At 29.1% G+C, this 25,304-nt stretch overlaps 2 protein-coding genes across 2 annotated transcripts in view; one reads left to right on the top strand and one right to left on the bottom strand.

Annotated features, from left to right (window-relative positions):
- LOC109607121 (trypsin beta-like) overlaps positions 1–25,304 on the bottom strand; it is a 256,249-nt gene that overhangs the window by 153,510 nt on the left and 77,435 nt on the right. The window lies entirely within an intron of this gene.
- The window catches only part of LOC109605542 (protein O-mannosyl-transferase TMTC1-like), a 123,126-nt gene that overhangs the window by 64,611 nt on the left and 33,211 nt on the right, over positions 1–25,304 (top strand). Inside the window, exons 3-4 of the mRNA XM_049965516.1 lie at positions 2,002–2,179; positions 19,331–19,404. Of these exons, the coding sequence (XP_049821473.1) occupies positions 2,002–2,179; positions 19,331–19,404 (252 nt within the window). The remainder of the gene's footprint in view (positions 1–2,001; positions 2,180–19,330; positions 19,405–25,304) is intronic.

Genomic DNA, 25,304 nt, shown 5'->3' with positions numbered 1-25,304 from the left:
AATTTCTGTGTAGACGTTTTATATTTATATATTTGAAGTTTACTTCTTTCCCCGCTGATTTGTATCGGGCCATAAGACTCGGGCAAACATTCCGGACTGCAATTTTATTCCATCGCGTTGGAAGTTGAAGGGGAAAAAATATTAATCATGGCACATAAAGAGAAACAGGCGTTACTTCAATTACGATTAGTTCCACTGTCATTTCGTGGCCGTCTTGCCCGAACAAAAATCAAAAGTTGTAAACAGAGTTTGTGTTTTATATATATATAGTTGTGTTTCGTTAGACTCGCGCTGGTAATAGACTTTGTAAACCAAACAAAACTAAGTTCGAGCTGGCGAACGGTTGCATTACCGTAAAAAAAAAGTACCGGACAAGTTTGCTGCTGAAAACACAAGTATAAGAATAAAAGTTGAAACTACCAACGTTGTTGAATTTAATTTTGATTTACTCTTAATTGCCACGATGTTCGTTCGGTCAATTCCTTTTTGCTGTTTGCACACGACCAACAACGATATTAACTGACGAAAACCACGAGATTCACCCTGTCAAACTTTTTATTATTACGTTTATGCTTAAATAAAGCTATTATCTGATAGATGGCGGCACAAATGCGTTTTATAATCTATTTTTCAGGCAACACACAAGGCAGAAATTGCTTTTCTGTATTTAAAACAACAAACCGAAATTGAATTCAACGAATAAAATTCATATTTACTTTTAATTTGTCCATGTAAAACTAAAGCTTTTGAAATTATTATCCCGGATTAGTTATAGATTATTTATCACATTTACAGGATTTGTAACCAATATAAATTATTATTTAATTAGGTACGTTGTCTAAAATTGCTGCATAAATTTGTACTGATTATTTACGTGCTAATTTGCTATGCTGAAGAGTTATAAAAGGTATTACATTGCAATTATAACATTGTTATTTATAACTTCGAAACGTTAATTCAAATTTAATGACAAAAAGCTTTTTGTAATCAGAGAACGTTATTTCAATTGTTAGTTTGTTTCTGATTACTCAAAGTACATAAACAATTGACTAATTTCAAAATGTGATACAAATTTCTATATAATTGTAAAATTATATTACAGTTAAACTCAATAAATTATTCGGAATGGGAAGGATTAAAACAGAAAAGTTTAAACTAATTTCGAAATTATCTGAAGAGCAAACATAACAAAGATATAATAAGTAATTTGTGTTTTCAATTAAATTCTTTGAAACTTTCTGTTGAATTTATTTATTCATATTATATTAGCTTCATTTCATTATTAAATAAGTATATTACCTTCTAATATGTATAAAAATGCAATAAATCAATAATAAATGATAAAATTTCAAATGACATAGCAGGATGAAATAAAAATAGAAACCTGTATTTGCTATATTTGGCTACTGTTCAAGAGATGGCGGTGTAAACACATGTTAAAAGTCTATATATATTTTAATTAAAATAATTTTTAAGTTTGATATACATTTTTAAATTGGCAGAACAAAATTTGAATTTTATTCCTGAAATATGTTTAATTTTGTGCAAATTCTTCGGCCACACTATGTACTAAATTCAAAATTTGATGGATAGATAAAAATTGAATTTAAATTGAATCTATTTAATAATTTAATTACTAATTATTAGTATCGGCTATAAAAATGATTAATGTTAATGCAAATGAATATATTTGAACAAATTAAATAGTTGTATTTTCCAAATTAAATAACAATTAATAGAGCAATTTTCATAAACAATAATAATAATCGAATATCAATTAAAATGTAATAAATAAAAACAGATTTGATTATGTTTAACGTATTGGTTTGTTTGACAAGCCGTTCTGCAATTGGAGCGAAATCGAATGATCGCGGGTCCGATTAGATCGATGGAAAAGGCCAATTAAGTTTTCAAAGCGCACATTAAAATGGGAGAGCGCCGCCGGCGATGCGACACGGGCCCCCCCAAACGTAGCTAATCCATTTTTGTGTGGCATTTCAGGGCGAACTACGTCATGTTCGGATTGCAGCCGACGTGGTTCCACACGACGAACGTGGTGCTGCACGCAGCCGCCTGCATCTTGTTCACCAGGGTGTGTCTGTGCGTGGCGGGACTGAGGCCGCCCTTCGCCACCCTCGCCGGCCTGCTCTTCGCGGCGCACCCCATCCACACCGAGGCGGTCAGTATTTGCCCATTACTCACTGCACCCGCTCCAACATCCACCGCCATATGTTACTCTCCAACTCACCCCTCTCTCTCTCTCTCTCTCTATCTCTCCGGGTTTTTTTTGTTTTTATTTTTTCCGCCATAAACTGGCACTCGTAAAATTTAAATGAAATTTTTCTTTTTTTTGGAGGCCGTTCAATAATTATCCATAAATTAGCTGAAATCTGGTCTGAAGTCCGGAATTGTGTAGCATGTTCGTATCGGGCTTTAGGTAATAAACTTCCACGTTTATTAAGGTTTGGAATTTCGTGTAGTCCTTTTTTATATAATATTATTAGAGAAAATATCTGATAAACGGTTTCCGGGCATGCAATTTTCCGTAGTTTTCCAATAAACTAAAAATGTTTCGGTCTGATACCACTTTGATAGCTTTTAAGACTCTATAACTTAAGAATCGGTCAAATGGCTTGGCCGAGAGATAAGAAAAATGGAATAAAAAAACATAAAAAGGGATGTGCTTTTCGTACGAATGACTAACAAAAAAAACAACGATAATTTTAATATAAGTTTATTCGTTTCATTAATAATTTCCAATTTAGAATCTTGTACTTTTAGAATCATTTATAAATTTTATTATATTCTTATTTCTTTCTTTATGTTGATCCTTTCTTTCTCCTTTTCCTTGTTCAATCGACCACCCATTCATCTTTCTTTCCACTCTTCCTTTATCTTTCTACACGTTTCTTTGTTTCTCTTCCCTCTTCATAAATTTTCCCTTTCTAATCCTTTATCTTCGATTTTCACTATCTTCCTTCTTTGTTCACCATTTATACATTTCTTCCTACTTTTATAATTTTTTTATCACCTTCCTTCTTTTTTCAAATTATTCATCCTTTTTTGTTTTGTACCTCTTTCATTTGTCTTCTATTTTTTATTACAGAAACTGAACAGAAAGTTTAAAAAATTTAATTGAAAACAAATTTATAAAATATAACTAATTAAGTTATTAATGTATTAACATTAATCATTTTTATATCTAATATTAATAATTAATAATCAGATTATTAAATAAACTCTACATTTTTCCGTTCTCATCTTCTTATATTTTCTTCTTATCTTTCTTCTTGTCAATTTTCTCTAAGATTTTTCTTTATTCTTATTCTCTTCTATCATTATTCCACCTTATACTACATATTTTCCTCTTCGATTTTTATCCAACTTTAAGGTTCTTCTATCTTCCTTTCTCCTTCAATGTTTTCTTATCTTCTTATATTGTTTCTCTGTCTTATTTAATTATCCTCTATCTTCTTTCTGTCGATTTCTTCCTATTCCTTTCTCTTTTTCATTATTCTTCTATATTAGTATATAAAGTACTTCTAACTACATTCCAATTTCTATAGTATATATTATTTAAACCTTCTTATATATTATATTTTCTACCTTATCGAACTTCTTTGAACTTTTTTTTATTTCTTTTTCTTATATTTCATCATTAATTTATCTTCTTATATTGTCTTTCTACCTCTTTTACCTCTCTTCTTATTTCCTTCTTCCATTTTCTTCGTTTTCCGCCTCTTTTCTTTTTAACTTTCTTCTACATTCTTTTCATCTTCTCTCTTTTCTCATGTTCTTCTGTAGTAGTTCCTATAAGCATTTCAATTTCTTCCATCTTCTTTTCCCATCATTTCTTCAATTTCTTACATGTTTTTTTTTTTTCGCATCTTTTAATTTTTTTCTTTTCTAGACTATTTTTCCACTATATTCTCTCATTGTATTATTCTCTTTTATCTTATGTACTTGTTACTTTCTCTGTTATTCATTTTCTACATTCCTTCCTTCCTTCCTTCCTTTTCTTTGCCCCACCCACCCCTTTTATGTGTCTTCTTCCTTTTTTATTTGTTTCATTTTCTTAAATGTATCATCCACAATTCATAAAATTCTTTCGTTTACCGTCTCGTAAACCAATATCCGAGACAAATGTAAATAAAATTGATCCGTCTGATTGAGCGATAAAAGCTTGGGCGTAATGCACGCGTCAACGTGGCATAATACATCGGAAAACCGGGTCAAAACGGGGCGAAGAAATTTATCTGGGAGCCGTCTGTCCCGGAGGAAGGGGACTTATAAAAGCACTTGCCGAAAGAAATGTACGATTTAACCCGGCCAACGGGCAACTTTCATTCAGTACATTTTTAATCCGACGCGTTCGATTCTACCTCAATAAGTGAGGTCGGCAAACCAATACCGCCGATAGGCATTTACGATGCCATAACTTTCAAAACGGAGGGAATGGGCCCAATAAAACTGACCGCTGCCATGTAGGGAAAAGGGATGTCAGAAAATAAAAGAATTAAACAGGTGAACTCCAATTTTCGTCATCGATCTGTGCGGGGCACACGTTCGACTCTGTAATTTATTTAATAATTTTATTTTTTATTCAGGCGTGACCTATTTAATGTTAAGTGTAGCTATTGTTTGAAAGATGGTACTGCGGTCGAATTACGTGGGTAGGCAACACAGACCTCACGCATGGAGTATTACTCTCGAATTTAACATAAAAGGTGAGCCCTTTTGAACAAATCAAATTGGAAACGAATTTGTACAAAGCTTTTAACTTTGTAAAGTGGTAATCTTTGAATAGAAAATTCAGAAACAACAACCAGTCCATTTTGTAGTAAAAACACATGTTAAATTTAGGAACGCAACAAATACGGCCCAGGGCACTATTAAATTGAAACAGTTTTTCGCGTGAAAAAGCAGACTGTCAAATAATAATGTCTATATTCGTTAATCCCACGTAATATTTTATTTTCATGATGAAATTTATGGCACACACATCCAGGCATTTATTTTTAGTGGGGCTGCGAAACAAAGCAGGCGGATACGTTGTAAATTGAATGAAATCTCCCTTTTTATTATTAGCGTTGTATAAACCCAATCTCCGAAACCGATAGCAATGTTTTGGAATCTGATTATATCTGAATACTTGGATATCACTACACTACATCAAGTCGAATAATGTGTTAGGCTTTATTGTAATCTCCCTATTGATGCTAAACTCAACTCACTGGCTGAAGCTGTAGCTGTAGCTGTAACTGTAACTGCTTGATTGGCTGCACATTTCTATATTAGGATATTCCGCAAATTCCCCGTCGGAACGACCAAAGTTATATTGGTACAATTAAAATAATCACTGATATATTTTGCAGTTAACTCAAGGATGGAATTTAGTGAAAACTCCGGTCTCGAAATAAATTATGCACAAATTTTAAAATAATGAAGCCCCGTACAATTAAACGCGATATAATTTAAGAGCCTCCAGCCTGCAGCAACGGTTCATAATAAATGTTTCGTTTTGAAAGAAGAAAAAAAATATTTCCATATTAAAGATATTTGCCCGGATTTACATGGTAAGAGACAATGGCGGGCTGCATAATTTAAATATATCCGGAAGCCATGCATTATGTGACTGAAATACATATAAGGTATGACGTTATTATAATTTCAAATTCGGAACTGAAAACAATGCGAAAGGAAATTCTTTATAATTACTGCGTCAGAACAAATACCAAAAATTTAATTAAAACCTTTTCAATGTTCGGCTAATTGGTCTTTCACCTGACTGAAAGGGGCAGGATAAAAAACATTGATATTAGTTTTCAATTCCTTTTATAATTTATTTAATTTAAATCTGCAAAAATTAAGCTTAAATCTATTTCTATTATTTGTTTAGCTATTAACAGATAGGTGGCAGTGTTCAATATCAAATCAAAAAATATTAATGTCTTTTATTTGTTTAGCTATTAAAAGATAGGTGGCAGTGTTTTGTATAAATTGAAAAATATGGTATGTTGCTTCTAATTTCCATTGTTTTGACGTTTCCAAGCATTCAACAATTATAATAAATCAAAGAAAATGAGACCCAACTTTATCTAAGGCATAAAAAATTAAATTTTAAATTAAATCAAATAAATATAAACAGTTTTATTAATTATTCCTAATTATTTTACATGTTGTGAAGTAATATTAACATTATTAAATTCATATCAAATACATGTTATGTCATTAGTTCGTTATTCAATCCATATTTTAATATTCAATATAAACTTTAAACTATTTAACTTTGGTTTTTTCAAAAATTAATATCTAAGTTTTAAAAAATTGTTAAAAATCTATTGTTCATTTAAATTATTAAAAATCTAACTAAAACAAAATTAAAAAATATTGAAACGTTTTTTATTTGTTTAGCTATTAACAGATAGGTGGCAGTGTTCAAAATCAAATCAAAAAATATCAATATACCCTTTATTTGTTTAACTATAAACATATAGATGGCAATGGTTTTAACAAAATAAAAAATATGCAAATTACAATTTTGAATTATTAAAAATAAAGATTAAAATACTCTTAATAAACAATAACTTAATATTGCCATCTGTGTGTCAGTAGCCAAACTAACAACTAAACGGTTTTAGAAAATTAACAAATTTATGTTGGAAACTGTAGTATCGATTGAGTATCATTAACTAGAAACTAATTAATAATAATAATAAAATAAGATTGTGAAAAATAGAGAGGAGAACAAGAGAAAGGGTTGATATTAGAAATAGTTCCCAGCAATAACTCAAGAAATTTAAATGCACTCATTGCGAATAGCGAAAATGAGCGAAGCGCTCTTGTTTTGTTCGTCTAAACGTGTAATTCCGGAGAAACGGTGCTCCGGGCGTAATAAAGGATATTGCACCACTTATTATATTTCGTTAATTAATCGTTTTGTCGCGCGCCAAAAGTAAACAAACGTTAATGTTTATCTCGGGCCGATTAATCGTCGCCGAATAAATTGCGAAACAGTGTTGTTTAATTTAAGCAAAATAATTCCGGGGCCGGGGAAACCGACTGCGAGACCTAAGTCACCGTTTGGAACAAAAGAGAATTCCCCGCCTGAATGTATGGCCACATAATAAACTTCCAAAACTGTGTATCCTATGTTAACAAGGGTCGGATAATCTATTAGTAGAAACAATATTAAACTATTTTGCGAATTTCAATTTAATCTGCATTATTTTGGAATCGTGTAAACCGCCAAGGTGTGGTTATCGATTCGCCATTCATAAATACCATTCATAAATGCTTTTTTCGGCCTTATCAGGATGCAGGAGGATGTTTATTAACTCAGCTCAACCAAAAACTTATTTTATAACTGAATTAGGACTCGTACAAAACAGACTTAGTGTATATTATATATTATTAGTTATTTTTATTCTTTTTCGAGTGATAAAATTGAAACAAAGCACTGCAGTGAAGATCGATACGATGCTCAAGATACCTTATCCATCTTCCGTAGTCGCAGATGGTGGGCTGCAGAATTATATTGCACAATGTTATTATATTAGTTCGTAGTTCCAGCAACTTTGTCTACGTTATTTATAGCTTTAATACGATATCTGTATGTGGGCAAATTGTTGCAATTAAATATTCCCACCCACAAGAATGAATAAAAAATTGGCCCACACATAACATATTTTATTTATTTGTCTGCGGAGAGAGAGTGTGATATAAAACAAATAAATGAGTTTACCTCTTCATGTGTGAGAGACGAGGCACCCTCATGATGATATCAATTCAGTCGAAGTGGCTCACAGAATGGAATATTACAATATGGGAAAATATTGCCATACAAATATGAAATATTATGTCTTCCCACTTATTTATGGGGTACAATTCCTAAAAAATTAAACCAATATCCGCACACAATAGACTTAAAGTGGCCGAAGTAATTCCAGTCGTTTTGATGCAGCAATTATCCCGTAAACACATTGAATTAATACCGATTTAATTTCAGTCACTATGTTCAGTTCGATCGCTAATTTTGTGTGCCAGATAACATTCAGCGAGAGAACACTTTAGAACTAATTAAAGTTAGTATACAGTAATACTCTGCAAAACCAACTGTAAAGTACACATCGAATTTAAATGGCAGTCGATAGACTTTCAAAGTACATTATAAAAGAAATTAAAAGCAAACACCGATTTAAATACCAAAATTTTACTTTTTTTTTTATCTTACTCCTTTCAGTCAGGTGCAAGACTAATTAACTGAACGCGGCCTTAATTAAATTTTTAATATTTGTTCTGGAGCAGTAATTATAAAGAATTTCTTTTTGCATACTTTAGTACATTTTTTATTTTATCCAAACACCACCATCTATCTGTAAATAGCTAAACAAATCAATATTTTTTGATTTGATTTTGGGCACTGCCACCTGTCTGTTAATAGCTAAACAACTAATAGACATTTGTTAGAAATAAATTAATTTAAGCTTAATTTTTAATAATTCTTAATTGTAAAGTACACATCTAAATTAAAGACCAATTAATTGGACATTAATATACAAAACACTGCCATCTTCGTGTCATTAGTTAAACAAATAACAATATTTTTATAAAGAAATTTCATTTTAATTAGATATGTTTGATAATTTAAAAGAAGTTAAATAACAACTTATCTAAAATTGTGAAAAGTCACAAAAGGTTAAACAGTTTAAAATTTGTATTCATTCATTAAAATGTGGATTAAGTAATGAACTCATTACACAACTTATGTAATTAGAATAATTTTAAATAATTAAAACACGAGTTAATATTTATTTGATGAAATTAAAAGCAAACATTGATTTAAATACCTAATTTTATTCTTTTATCTTACTCTTTTCAGTCAGATACAAGACCAATTAATTGGACATGGGTTTAATTAAATTTTTGATATTTGTTATGGAACAGTAATTATAAAGAATTTCTTTTTGCATAGTTTAGGATACACAAAACACTGCCATCTCCGTATCAATATTTAAACAAATAAGAGATGTGTCTATATTTTTTTATAAAGAAATTTCGTTTTACCATATTTTTGATAATTTAAATGAAGTTAAATAACAATTTATTTAAAATTTTTGATCGAAAGATTTTTGAAAGGTCGCAAAAGGTTAAACAATTTGTATTTAAAATCAAAATGCAAATTGAGGCTCATTATTCAACTAATGTTTGACATAATTAGAATAATTTTCAGTAATTAATACAAGAGTTAATAAAGAACTTCTTTTTGCATACTTAGTACAGTTTTTATTTTATTAAAACACCGCCATCTATCTGTAAATAGCTAAACAAATCAATTGTTTTTTAATTTGATTTTGAGCACTGCCACCTGTCTGTTAATAGCTAAACAATTAATAGATATTAATATTATTTTGACAGAAATAAATTGATTTAAGATTAATTTTTAATAATTCATAATTGTAAAGTACACATCTAAATTGTATGGCAGATATTCAAAATACATTATAAAACCAATTGATATTAAAAAACGATTTAAGTATCAAAATTTTATTTATTTTTTCTCACTCCTTTCAGACCAATTAATTGGACAGATTTTTGAAAGGTCTCAAAACTGATGTTTGACATAATTAGAATAATTTTCAGTAATTAATACAAGAGTTAATATTTGATGATGCTTTTAAGTAAGTTTTTGATATTTGTTATGGAGCAGTAATAATAAAGAACTTATTTTTGTATAGTTTAGTGCATTTTTCGTTTTATAGAACACTGTCATCTATCTGTCAATAGCTAAACCAGCCAAGCCAAATATTTTCAAGTTTTGATGCATTCAAAAATTATAATAAATCAAAGTAAAACAACTTTATCTGAGTTCATTACTCAATCGATGTTTTGGTTTTAACTTATATCAAAGAAAACAGATAAATATTAGTTTAATTACTTACGTGGCCATTGACTGGAAAGTTGTTCAGGCTGAAACAATTATGGAGTACATTAATTTTTGAAATTATTTACTCATTACCTGATATTGTTGTAGATAAATCCCACAAAATGTTGGCTAAATAATGTATTTAAGGAAGGGTCGAGTTACTAAGGGCGGATTGATTATTCGTAAATAACGACGACGATAAGAAAATTATATAATTTGACACAGGCGTAGCTGCAGCTCGTTGATCGTTTATACAAAGTTATAGAGTGTATTGACTTTCGGAGCTAATGCCATTATAATTTCCAAGTTTTTGGTTCTACGCTAAACAGTTTGTCACTTGGAACTAATTGTGGGGTGATTGATGTTGGAATAATGTTAGTTGGAGCATGCCAACGATAAGATATTTAACAAAGATTATACTTATCGTTGTAACGTCGTCTCAAGCCAACTATACCACCTAAGTTATGACGTAAATACACTCACACACACACAGATTGCCAGCTAAATAATTACGGCTTTTGAGGGATGCTGATTATGTTATGACGTCTCCGTTTAATTATTATTATACAGTACGTGACAATATTTACTCTTAAGTTAAGTTAAGTTAAGTTAAGTTAAGTTAAGTTGTCGGTGCAGAATAAACCAATTTTACGGCCTCAGTTTTATTTATTCCCGAGCATCGAGGAAAAGAAACAGGGCACTATAAAACAGTTTGATTCTTCAAACTCAAACTCAAACTCATATAGCCGGTGCTGGTGCAAGTCGGGCCGATATATAAATAAAAGTTCGAGTGGAAAAATTCTCCGGCGAAAGAATATATTACAGACAGCGAACGGCGGAGTGACACCGACCCTCTTCAGAAATAAAAGTCACGCTCGGTGACGTTGGCTGTTTACTTTTTGAATGGCACCACAATCAATTACGTTTGACGTCGCGTAATTAATACAAAAACCGAAATATTTTTACAAAATCCGCACGGTTTAATTAACTGCGTTGCCTGAATTTTGTTTTTAATTATTCACCCCCTCTGTGTGTCCCTCCGTATGACGGGGGATGGTTACTTTAATTTGGTTCATGTAAATTAGAGGCCCCCGAATCTCCGATGTCATTCTTAAACCTCTCTTTGGAGAGTCGGCTTTTTTTCGCCTTTAATCCGGCGCCGCAGTTGATTGGACTCGGATCAAACACGGATTATATTAAAAAAATGCCAATTTGAATTTATTTTATTAGTTTTGCCCTTCGTGAGAGTCCCAAGGAAACGGGACGGCTTAATTACTATTACACCACAGTCGTTTTCCGTTCAGCTGATTTATTGGGCTCTCATAAAAATGAATCCCAACTGAAAATAATGTAAAACAATGTAACGCAACGAGAGTAGGATCAATAAAAACCGATAAGTGGTGTCATAAGATTTGAAAGGCATAAAGACATTTTTAATGACCATCAAAACGCTAATTCCTCAAGTTGTGCCGTTTTAATCGTCCGTCACAAACTGAAGGGAAATCGATGGCGTGATTTTCGAATTTTTAATAACGAACATGCGAGGCGAAAATATGACTAACGCAATTATCTCGTGCGAGTGGAATTGTGCAATTTATGGCAAATTTAACGGTCCTACATGTGTGTGTGGGTGTATTTTGACCTGAAAGGGGGGCACGAATTTATGGCTTACTTTTTTTAATTTGTCCCATCTTCTGATTGTACATTATCGCTTCGTGAGATGTTTAATTAAACTTTTTATTAATTCATTAATATTCGTTAAAACTGTGAAACAGGCTCAAAATGTACCAATCATAAGCTTCATTTTAATAACAAGGTGGAGGAAATGGGAGTTATAATTCGTGTCAGACGCTAAATTAAATACTTTTTATTAATTTAATCAATGTCGGAAATGAGATAAGATATTACACACAAAATTAATCTATTTTTGTCCAATATACACTATATATAAACATACAAAAATAAATTCCAAATAAAATATTGTCACCTATATTAATCACTTATCCTTTTATTGGTAAGAAATAATATAAACTGTTGTTTATCTTCATTTAAATTATTAAAAATGTAATTTAAAATTTTAATACGTCTATTTGTTTAGCTATTGACAGAGAGATGGCAGTGTTTTGTATCAAATATACAACAGTCGAATAATGAGTTCATTATTCAATCCATATTTTAATTTTTAATGTTAAAATTATATTAATTATATTAAATATCAATTATTTTTCTTCCTTTTATATTATTTATAAATATCATATTGTAATAAAAAATAAATTTTAAATAAAATATTCTCAGTTATATTAATTATTTATCCTTTTATTGGATGGAAATAATAAATTTACATTCGTGTTGTTAAGTAATGTTAAAATTATTTAATTATCAAAAATATTAGTTGAGTTAACTGTTGTTTACCTTCATTTAAATTATTAAAAGGATTTCTTTATCAAAAAAAAAAATATTGATACGTCTATTTGTTTAGCTATTGACATAAAGATGGCAGTGTTTTGTATAAAATGAAAAATATATGTCACTTGAATAATGAGTTCATTATTCAATTCATATTTTAATTTTCAATTTTCTAATTATATTAATTATATTGGAAATCAATTATTTTTGTTCCTTTTATATTATTGATAAATATAATATTGTTATAAAAAAATAAATTTTAAATAAAATATTCTCAGTTATATTAATTATTTATCCTTTTATTGGATGGAAATAATAACTTTACATTCGAGTTGTTGAGTAATTTAAAATTATTTAATTATAAAAATATTAGTTGAGTAATGAGTTCATTGCTTAACTGTTGTTTAGCTTTATTTAAATTACTAAAAGGATTTCTTTATCAAAAAAAAATATTGATATGTCTATTTGTTCAGCTATTGACAAAGAAACGGCAGTATTTTGTATAAAATGAAAAATATACATTAGTTGAGTAATGAGTTCATTATTCAACACATATTTAAATGTTCAAATTATGTATATTGGGCATCAATTTACTTATGTTTCTTATGAATTATTGATGAATATGATATTTATTTGGGTTGAAAGTTTTGCCACATTGCAAATCGATTATTGGAAGTTTTTACGTCAGTTTAATGTCCTCGAATATCCTCGGCGATTTAAAATGAGAAATGTGGGTTGAAAAGTGACGCACAAGCGGATTTTGCGACGGAAACGAGGAGGAACTTACTAAATCGTTGTGCACTTTTCAAACCTGAAAATCCACCAACATATTGTGTTGTGTCTGACGCTAGTGCCATTTTTTACAACCCAAATTTAATGTTTTATTAATTATTTTACGATAATCTCTGTTAAATCGAATGGGGGAAATTAAATTTAATATAATATATATATTTAATACAATGTAATAATAAATAATTCCATTAATTCCGCTTAATAGGAATTAAGCACATATTGGTACTTTAAAATATTCATCAACAAATAAAACACAACAATTTAATGTTGTATTTACGTTATTAAATTTGAATTTGCACGATTAAATTGAAACATTTCCTAATCTATTTTCCATTAGATTTTCGAACCGTACGAACAAAAGTTTCCAATGCAATTTACTCGAAAAAAGTTCAATACTGATAGAGGTTATTTATTTAGAAAGTTTCTCCTTTTCCCGGGCTGGCCTAGGGGATAAATAATTTCATTTTAAATAACATCAGGGCCAAATTTAAAACGGTATGTTTCAATGATTTGTGAAAACTACAATTTTATTACAGTGTCTCTTTTATACAAGATGTTTATAACATAGAGAAATCACTTTAACATTCTTTAAACATTAAATCTGGAATACTTCAAAAACGACTGTGATAATCAAAATTAATTGAACTTAACAGTGTTAAAAAATATTCACTCATCTAGAAAATAAGACGAGAAAAACATTTCTGGAAACATCTTGTATATATTTAACTGAATATGATACTGATATTGAATTGTATTAGTTTAATATTAATCTTAGAGATTATCCTCCAGTTAATTATCCATACGTGAAAAAGTTAAAGTAATATAAACCTCTTTTAATCTCCCCAAAGTTAAAAGTAATATTGTATCAAAAACTCCACCAAATCAATAGAGTTCAATGTATATTTAATACTGCAAAAGCTCGTTCCTGAACTAATTTCATTACAGACTTTTTCCATTATTTTCTCCTGACCTATTTTTTATATACTCTCTTACAGACCAATAAAATAATTATACTTCGACTGTTGTTTTTTTTTCTGTTTATTTTATTTTAAATTTCAGTTAATTAAATTTCAACAAACGGAATGTATTTTAATTAAATTCTGAGCTGTAATCGGAAAAACAAAAAATTTATAAATTTTTAATAAACCATTAAAATGTTTTACGAATGCCCAATTTTTAATTGTAGTCCTTTATGTATCCATTTCAGCCACTAATAATTAGTTTTGTTATTTATAAATATTTGTTAGTTCTGCGTAGGAGGAGGTTAAAATAAATACAGACGGTGTATAGACAAAACGATCGGTTTTCAATAAAGAACAAATAAAATGTGTAATATGCAGGCAGGACAAACATGTCTGACGTTAAATTCACCCTTGTGGTGCGGTGTAGAGTAAATTGCTGCCATTACCATGAAAACCTTGTCCAAATCAATATCAAAAGTACAATAAATGTCATACACATCATTTATTATGTCATATCACACAGAGCCCATTAAGGCTTTTTGTTATCTGTCATCGTGTTTGGGGACAATAATGTTTTTTATCATTTGCACGTATAACAACAATATTTGTTCGGGGAAACTCTAAGTAGTAATCATTTGTAATTTTGAATTATGCGCGACAAAAACATGCTCCTGATGGCTCATAATGCACCGCATATGTGTACTTGATTACAGCCTGGCATGCATTCAATTCACCCTTCCCAATTTCTATAAATAAACTATTATTATAATCACTCGTCATTGTTATGAGAAGAAATAAACGCAGATTCCTGTAATATGTTTGTATGACTATTATTAGGAAGATGGCAGTGCAAACACAGATTAAATATAATTAATTCAAATTTTACATAAAACAAAAGTTTGTTTTTATACTTATAATACCGTTTTCCATGGAAAACACCACCCCAATTCACCCCTCAATTTCTAAATTAAATAATTATTATCATTATTATTTATTTAGCATTAGTAAAACAAAACTGGGAGTCGATATCAATTATAACTGATAGTATCACTCAAAAAATACACCCCATATTGATTGTTTGTGGTTATTTTTATAATAAATAATTGATATTGATTTTTAGTTAAGTTTTTTTGTGGAACTGAATAAATAATAGGTAAAATTCAACGTAAACATGTGTACAAAAGCAGTTAGTAATGTATGAAAGTTGAAAACCTGTTTATTTGTTTTGTGACTAACTAAATATGAAAATAAACTTGAACAAAACATAAAATGGGTTCTTGACTATAATTCAACAAGCAGCATATTATTACATCTTCTATAACAATATATTTCCTCAATGGCGCAACCGGAATAGTTGAATGCACATACGGGAATTATCATAAATTAAATTTGAATAAAATTGCATAAATTTCCAAGTTCTCATATATGACATTTTACCTGCCAGTTGCATCGAACTCATTTAAATAGAATGAAATTTGAATGGTGCTCGGAGCTGAAAAATGTTCAACCGTATATTTGGCACCACGATTGTTTTTAATTTGAATGTGTTTCTAATTAAAACTGGTACATATTCACTAACAAATGTGGAATTGTTGGATTAATCCTATTATGTATACAATACATTACAGAAACATTAATTTTATTGTCACTATTTTAGTTATTTATTTAATGTGGCAACTTTATTTATAATATTAGATTATTAATAAAGTAAAAATTAATTAATTTTGTTGTAAATACCAAAGGAAACTTTTGTTTTATGTACAGCTTGAGTGAGATGTATTTAACCTGCGTTCGCACTGCCATCTGTCCGACAGTAGTCATATAAACATGTTTACAGGGTTCTATATTGATTTCATCTTACTTTTAACGTATAACTACAAACAGATACATTTTTGTATTTTGTGTATCACAATAAAATTTAACAAAACAAATCACTTAAAACAAAAAATAAATAATTTCCGAAATATCTGAAATCCAATGATTGAATTAGCGTAGATAAAATATAAAATAATAAATGTAATGGACACCGAATCGGGTGGATTTGAATAAATCATCGAATTGAAGGTTAGGCTAGGGTAGGGGCGTCCGGGAGCGTTGGAAGTTTAAGCTGAGCCAACACACAATATAGCGGGATATTGCAGCCAGTAGAGCTTTCAATGTAGCGGCTTTATGTGCCATAAATCTTACATGAGTGCTTGTATTGAATGTAGCCTCAAGCCGGGCCAAGATATATCAATACCTGAACCACAAAAGGCCGATAGCTAAGCCACTTATATGCATACTCCATTTTCAATATGTTACGCACACGAATGGATCACTTCAACTTAAATCCCGGCTTGATGCACTCCTTATCTTAACTTATGCAGATAATGGTGTTGCGAACAAATTCCGGACACTCCGGACTTGTTGATCGGACACATTTAATTTAATTCACCGCAACGTGTGTGCTTTTTATGCTCAAACGGGAAAAATATAAATAAAATAAATAAAAAAAGTGTACGGCGATGCGGATGTGCCTTCTTATCTCAAGATGTTACACGTCTTTATCAGACATCTGTGAGACATTTTAGAAACAAAGTCGAAAAGAAAACTCGGCTCCCGAATAAACTTATAAGGATTTTATAAAGTTTATAGTTGCAGTTATATTAAATTTCCTTCCTAAAACCTTCTTGTCCTTTAAGTTTGCCGTGACGAAGCAGAAAATATGGATAATGCAATTTTCGACGGGAGGAGTATAAATTACAAGGAATTTTATTCCATACAAATTAATAGGATTAGGAGGGCGACTCGCACTCGTGTTTGCGCCCTAATTGAATACGCAATAGCAAAAATTTCGTTATTATAAATTTATTTAGTAATTTGGGAGATTGAACACATTTATTAGTCGGGCACAGAGAGGCGAGTTAATCTGGTAAAATTTTGGCTCGTTGCACAACAATGTAAAAGTCGGTGTGTGTAAATATCGCGCATTAAAAGCTAATCTGATAATCGATGCAATAGTAACCATAATAAATGGATGGTTAGTTGAAAATTTATTAGGCAATGTTAACGGTAATGTTCTTTGCAAAAGTGCACGCTCGAACACTGTTACACAAACACACAAACACACAAACACAAACGTGGAATAGTTTTTACTATTTTACCAGTCATAATTTAATTAAATTTTGCAGTAATTGTAAATTAAGGGGCGTATTACGCGGAGAAATATGTTGGGGCGTGTAAACTGCTGCCAATGGCACACCATAATGTATTTTAATTTCCCGGCTTTTTTTTTACAACGGACGTACAACAAACAATGTTTGCGGGAACACGGCCTTCCGTGTAAAATTTATTTTTAACAACGTTGTACTTTGAATTAACAATAATGTGCTTTCTATGTAAATTATAATCGGGTCGATATTAATTTAATTCGACTCGCCTTACACCACATTATGTTTATTGATTTGCTTTTGACACTCAATTAGGGCGTTTCGCAAATTTTATTGTGAAATTTGTGTGTTTAGTACATCACACTAAAATTAAACTAAGATGAAATCAATGTAGGATCCTGTAATACATGTTTGTATGACTACTGTCGGACAGATGGCAGTGCGAATACATGTTAACTACATCTCACTCAAGATGTATATAAAATAAGAGTTTATTTTTGTATTTACAACAAAATTATATAGAATAAGAGTCTCCTCCTGATATTTTATTGTTTTGAATTTACAGTAATGTCAACTCGTCCTATATCACATTACTATTATTTTAATATTCAATTAAAACGTTTTAGAAATTTTATTGTGATATATAAAATATCAAAATTATCTATTTGTAAAGTATACAAAAATAAAACTGAGAGAAATTTAATACAGAATCCTGTAATACATATTTATTTGACTACTATCGTATATATGGCAGTGCCAATACAAGTTAAATACATTTCACTCAAGGTTTATATAAAACAAAAGTTTCTTTTTGTATTTACAACAAAATTATATAAAATAATAACTTCCTACTTACATTTTATTGTTTTGAATTAAAGTTTTCTGTAATTAATTTATTTCAACTCGTTTTATACAACATTATGTTTATAGATTTGGTTCTGACACTCAATTAAGGCGTTTTAGAAAATTTTATTCCACACATTCGATATCGATGCGGAATCAACAGAAAAGGAATATGGGAATCTCAGTGCGGATAAACTTTTTGAATTTATTTCCATTTGGTTATGTAGGTCAGTTTATTGAAGCGTTCGCCGGCCAGACATTTTATTTCCTATTACTTTCGACTCCATAAATATACTCCATTTAAATTGTCAATATTTTCTAAAATATTCACCATATATCATGCTATATTCGAAAATTAATTGAAGCTGCAGTTCCAGAAACTTTATGAATGTTAAAAAATGTTTATTAATTTTCCTATGCACTAACTGACTGCCATAATAAATATTTTTATCAACTTTTGTTTGCGGTAGTTCAAAAGTTAATTTAAATTGAGTGTGCACTAAAAATAATCGAAGTAGAACTTCAATTATTAATGGTGCTTATGAAGGGGATAATTTTAAAAATCAGAATAAACTAAATTGTATTAAAAACAGAAATTTTAAACCATTAATAAAACTAATATCACCAAATTCCTCAAAAATTATTTTAAAAAAGAGGAGATATTTTTCCAGTCAATACTTGGTCTTTCTGATCAAATCTTCTCTGGCTCCTCCATCAAATTTTGAGGCTGGTGGTTTCAAGTATAAGATTGGAACCTTCTTTTGATGGTAGATAGAGTTAAAGTGGTTTCAACGTCTGCACAAAGAGCTTCCACGTTCCTTATCTTTCTCAAAATTAGTGAAAGAATAAATTCCTGATCAATTCTTCTCTGGCTCCTCCACTAAATTTTGAAGTTGGTAGTTTTATGTGTAAGTTTGGAACCTTCTTTTTATGGTAGATAGACTTAGAGGAGTTTCAACGTCCGCAGGAAGGCTGAATGTAAAGAACGTTCTATTTTGTCCAACAAAAATAATGAGAAAATGGTCCTGTCTTCTAGTTTTTGTTCGTTGACAAATTCCATCAAGTTGTTTATTGGTATTAACATATTGGAGCTGGAGAATTAAGGGAACAAAATCTTGGCAGAAAAGTCTTCTTTGAGGCATTATACTGTTAAACACAAGTGAAGTTTTTATTTTTTGTAACCTCAATCAACTAAATTGACATAATAAATGTATTTATTTATGTTATAATAATGTGCTTCATTCTTGTTTCAGGTTACTGGAATAGTTGGACGTGCTGATGTCCTGGCTTGCGTATTCTTCCTGGTCTCCCTTCTGGCCTACCATGGGTGAGTAGCCTACGTGGAATTTGTGCAGACTTAAAGTTAAAAATGGGAAGTTTCAAAGAACTTCCTTACAAAAAATTGCAGTATGTGGTTAATTGTTAAAAAGTAGCCCAACAAGAAATGAAATTAAATTCTTTTCTTGATACTCCCGAAGTAGTACAAGAATCACGTCTAAATTAAAATTGCGGTGAAAACATTAAATCCCCTTAAATTAAATTCCTCCAATGCCTCAGACATTTTCCGGCAACACACTGATGTAAATCTGAGTTGTTGATTACCGAAATTAAACTTTGGAAATAGAGTGGAAGTTGCACTGATACAAATGCAACTTGACAAAACTCTAAAGTTGAACTAAAAAACAAAAAAAAAACGGGTTACAATGGTTGTCTAGTTCTAAACAGGCCGTTTAAAAACCAGTGCTGGATAAACAAAGAGTGGCAAAGTGGTCGTGCATGAGAATTCCTGCACACCAACCGGAATTGTAAAAGTAACGTTGCTTTATCCGGAATTGTGGATAATCTCGATGTGTCGGTGTTGCGGTGCTTACGACAAACGTACAAATAAAAGAACGGTCCATTTTAGTTAATACAACTTTATCTTATCTCCACCTTATAAATTTAATTAGTTTTCAGTTTAATTGTTGACGAACAAAATATTTGAAGTGCCCCAAAGTGCATTAGCAGGAGATATAAGCTCGGCGGGTCCCATATGGTTTTTAAATGGAGCCCGTTTCATCCGTCCGTAATTGGAAAACACGTTTTTCAAATTTACCTTTTACGCGGAGGGTCTAATTAATTTCGTTCACCCCCCAAGGGCGGAAATTCGGTCATCTACAACGCCCGTTTCGATGTTGTAATTCTTGTCACGGCAAAAAATAATAATTAAAACTTCACGTTTCAATTTGTTTAAATTTCGGACGCCATGTACAATGACATTGGGAAAAATTGGAATGCGGGTTATTAAAATTGTGAGGATCGGCCTCGATTTTAACATAAACATTTCAATTTCGAACTGGTGGAAATTCGAATTTCATAATAAACATTCGGCTCGATTGTTTTACATAAACATTCATTGGTAACTAGTCAAATAATTGTTTTCTCTTTTGTGCTAAGTATTGGAAAATATTTGTTTTACTCATATTCCGTTTTTCTCACGTGTTATGTTAAATAATTAAGTTTTGAGTGCGGTGCGCATGTTTCAATTGGCTCCGAAATTTAAGAAGGTAAACACCGAAATTAGCTCAAATAAGCTACGAACGTATTTAATTACAATTATTTACGTTTGGTACATACGATAATTTCTACTTAGTGTGTACAGTTGTCTGAGTGACGTACGTAGTAGTAAATAGTGAAACAAGCCGATAATATATTTTTTTAAATTTGGCCCGGCGGACTTTTACAGGGGCATTTTTGCAAAATGAATTCCAGGTTATAAATCTTTTTGCACATGCCCGCGTGGCCAGTTTCCAATGCTGATTCAGCGGCTGCGATGAGATAATGTTCCACTAAAAAAATTGTTAAATTTATTATGTCCATTTCAAGTATTACTCAACGAATTTTATGTTTGAATACATTTACCATCTATGCACATATTTTTTTATTGCTTTATAAACATTTTACAACCGCCAGTTTTAATATTTGTAAAATTTTATTCAATATAATAAATATGCGAATCGTCAGTCATTTTGGTTGCCAATGATATTTTAACTGCTTTAGGATGCAGATATACCTTTTGTCCTTTGGAATGACCACTTCGAGAGTTTTAGGTAACTGATGAGATCGTTCAGGACTCAATGACAATTTGGGAAGAGGTAGAATACGTCCAATAATGAAGAAAATCTAAATAAAACTTGTTTCTTTCTCCTGCAGATAATTTCAATATCAAAAATTGATTTTTTTTTTCTCATATTTTCCATACCTTTGATCCAATTGTCTGGTTGATATATTTTATCCTATATAAATATCATACCATACAAAATCAAATTACATTTTGAATTAAATATTATACATTTTTTTAAGTTTAAATTAATATTATTTACTATTTTTTGTTTATTTTAAATTAATTATTTTACTTTTTTTCAATTTTATAATGTACATTTTATATATTTTTATATTTTAAGTGAATATTTTATAATATAAAATTGTAAATTGAATAGTTTATAATTTTCTTTAATTTTAAATCGAATATTTTATATATTTTTTAATTTTAAAGTGAATATTTATAATATTTTTTATTTTAAATTAAATATTTTGTCACTTTTTTACTTTAAATTGAATAGTTCATATTTTTTTTATTTTAAATCGAATATTTTATATATTTTTTAATTTTAAATTGAATATTTTATTATATTTTTATTGTAAATTGAATATTTTATAATATAATATTTTTTACTTTAAATTGGATATTTTATCATTTTTTACTTTAAATTGAATATTTTGTAATATTTTTAATTTTAAATTGAGTATTTTATATATATTTTTATTTCAAAGAGAATATTTTATAATACTTTTTATTGTAAATTGAATAGTTTATAATTTTTTTTTTAATTTTAAATCGAATAATTTATATATTTTTTTAATTTTAAAGTGAATATTTTATAATATTTTTATTGTAAATTGAATATTTTACAATATTTTTTATTTTAAATTGAATATTTTGTGATATATTTTATTTTAAATTGGATATTTTATCATTTTCTTACTTTAAATTGAATATTTTGTGATATTTTTAATTTTAAATTGAGTATTTTATATATATTTTTATTTCAAAGTGAATATTTCATAAGATTTTTTAGTGTAAACTGAATAGTTTATAGTTTTTTTTTATTTTAAATCGAATAATTTATATATTTTTTAATTTTAATGTGTATATTTTATAATATTTTTTATTTTTTATTTTAAATTGAATATTTTATAATATTTTTTACTTTAAATTGGATGTTTTATCATTTTTTTCTTTAAATTGAATATTTTGTAATATTTTTAATTTTAAATCGAGTATTTTATATATATTTTTATTTCAAAGTGAATATTTTATAAGATTTTTTAGTGTAAACTGAATAGTTTATAATTTTTTTTATTTTAAATCGAATAATTTATATATTTTTTAATTTTAATGTGTACATTTTATAATATTTTTATTGTAAATTGAATATTTTATAATATTTTTTATTTTAGATTGAATATTTTGTAATATATTTTACTTTAAATTAGTTATTTTATCATTTTTTACTTTAAATTGAATATTTTATAATATTTTTAATTTTAAATTGAGTATTTTATATGTATTTTTATTTCAAAGTGAACATTTTATAAGATTTTTTATTGGAAATTGAATAGTTTATAATTTTTTTTAATTTTAAATCGAATAATTTATATATTTTTTTAATTTTAAAGTGAATATTTTATAATATTTTTATTGTAAGTTGAATATTTTATAATATTTTTTATTTTAAATTTAATCTTTCGTAATATATTTTATTTTAAATCGGATATTTTATCATTTTTTACTTTAAATTGAATACTTTATAATATTTTTAATTTTAAATTGATTGTTTTATATATATTTTTATTTCAAAGAGAATATTTTATATTTTTTATTTTAAATTGAATAGTTTATAATTTATTTAATTTTAAATTGAATATTTTATATATCTTTTAATTTTAAAGTGAATATTTTAGAATATTTTTATTATAAATTGAATATTTTATAATATTTTCTACTTTAAATTGGATATTTTATAATATTTTTAATTTTAAATTGAGTATTTTATACATATTTTTATTTCAAAGTGAATATTTTATAAGATTTTTTATTTTAAAGTGAATAGTTTATAATTTTTTTATATTTTAATACGAATATTTTTTATATTTTTTAATTTTACATTGAATATTCTATATATCTTTTTTATTTTAAATATATTTTTTAATTTTGAAAATTTAAGAAGCTGTATTTTCTTCAGGACAGATTTTTGATAACCTGTTTTAAAAACACCTTGTAGAACCTTCTAATTAAATTGTAATTTTAGATATTTTTTGACTTTTTGACTCACCCCATTAAAAACATCTGAGATCAGCTTTAAAGCAGAATATTTTGTTAATTAAAAATGGTTCAAGTTTAATTCAGCTGATGAAATTAATTAAGAACTTAATCAGATAGAAACGAAACATCACACATAAGCATTAGTGTGGAGGAACAAAAACACAAACAAACATTAAATATCACGACCTACATCAGTAATTACTCTTATTATTTCGTAAACTCCGTAGAGTCGAGTATTCCAGATTTAGTAGGCAAGTTTCTTGACCTCAATTATAATGAACAGTGCGAGTTAGTACAAAGACCGTTATAAGAGCTTTAACCGCAAAGCTAAACCGTCATCCGAAGATGAAACTTTCGCGCCGCAAACGTGTATAGGCGCAATGCCCCAACCGAAGCTGAACTCATCTGACGTCGCCATTAAATTTATTGATAATTGGATGGGATACATGTTTAATTAAGGGTTGGGGGATTTTTCAATATTTGTGGCTGTCGAATTGAGTGTTTGATATTAAAGGCACGTACTGTAACGGATACTTCGAATTTGCCGTGGTCATGGAGTGGACCGGAAACGCATTTATCCACGATCTGAACCGGACTAATTCCGGCATTGTTCAATAACGAACTTAGGACTGGCTGCAGCGATCACTGATTTAATTTAATGTAGCACAACAAAGTGGAAGCAAAAATATTAATTAACAAGGCCCAGCGACACGAAATCAATTAGCTGGTTCGTCATTAGTTTTTTCTATTTTGTTGATGGCACCGACTGAAACAAAGGCGTAAAAACGTAATACACGGCGAAGTTTGTGTGCACATATAAAACGGCGATAAGTCAGGATTGAGGGATGATAGAGAGGCACGTGAAGAATGGTGTGGGGGTTCTTTAACGTTCCGGTTTTTTTTTTCGTGATATTGATGGATTACTTGTCGACGGTTGCGACCGCACAACTTCCCGTTTTCTGCGGTCCGACGCACGAAATCTGGACAAGTGTTTACTTTCAGTCGTTGCTCCGTTCGGCTGAAAAAAAAAAAGTTAAACAAAAATTCCCCCGAATGTTTCGGCCGCACAAACGGATTTCATTAAAGTGCTGAAACGGTGTTTCAAGTAGTTCGGCAAATATTAAATATGACATTTCGTTTGGCGATTGCGCAGCCCAATAACCGGCGTTTATTATTAAAATGTTTGGAGTGAATGTTTAAATCAAATCGTGATTGCAGGAAAGTTATCGTTTAGCAGGAGAGATTTCCCACATGAGTGAAAAAATTCCACACAACACAAATGCGGCAATTTACGTTACGTCTACTGCGTACGTATTGCAATCGAAACATAATGAAATATTCAGAACAACGATGCGAAACATTCCAATCCCACGGCTCACATTATTTATATTTTGCGAGCAAAGATATTTTGTCTGGAACACCTGGGAAATCGGCTCGGATAAACTCGAATAAATAAATATGAACATTTCGGTTAAGTGAAAGTAAAAATCAATTTATTATTCACCTTTTTTCTCAATATTTCATCAATTTTATAAACCTACCCCTCTTTTGCATTATTAATAAATCAATTTTTTATGATGAAAGTAAATCTATGGACATTAAAAAATATTAAAACCACAAATTTTTAATAATGAAAATTATTATTTTTCTTATTTTAAGAGATGTTTCAGGAATTTGGAGATTTAGAATAATTATTGAGAAATATTAACTGATTTATCAGAAACTTTAATAATAAATTATTATAATTAGATGATTTTGAAAAGGAATATTTTATGGTTAGTTTTAAGGAATTTCAAAATTTATGATAATTATTAAGAAATATTAGAAATTTTTAATTAATTTTGGGAACAAATCATTAAAAT

This window comes from Aethina tumida, chromosome 3 (genome assembly GCF_024364675.1).
Source record: "Aethina tumida isolate Nest 87 chromosome 3, icAetTumi1.1, whole genome shotgun sequence".
In the NCBI taxonomy this organism is placed as follows: domain Eukaryota; kingdom Metazoa; phylum Arthropoda; class Insecta; order Coleoptera; family Nitidulidae; genus Aethina; species Aethina tumida.
Note: the sequence above shows the minus strand (reverse complement) of the source record. Positions and strands in the feature narration are given on the sequence as shown.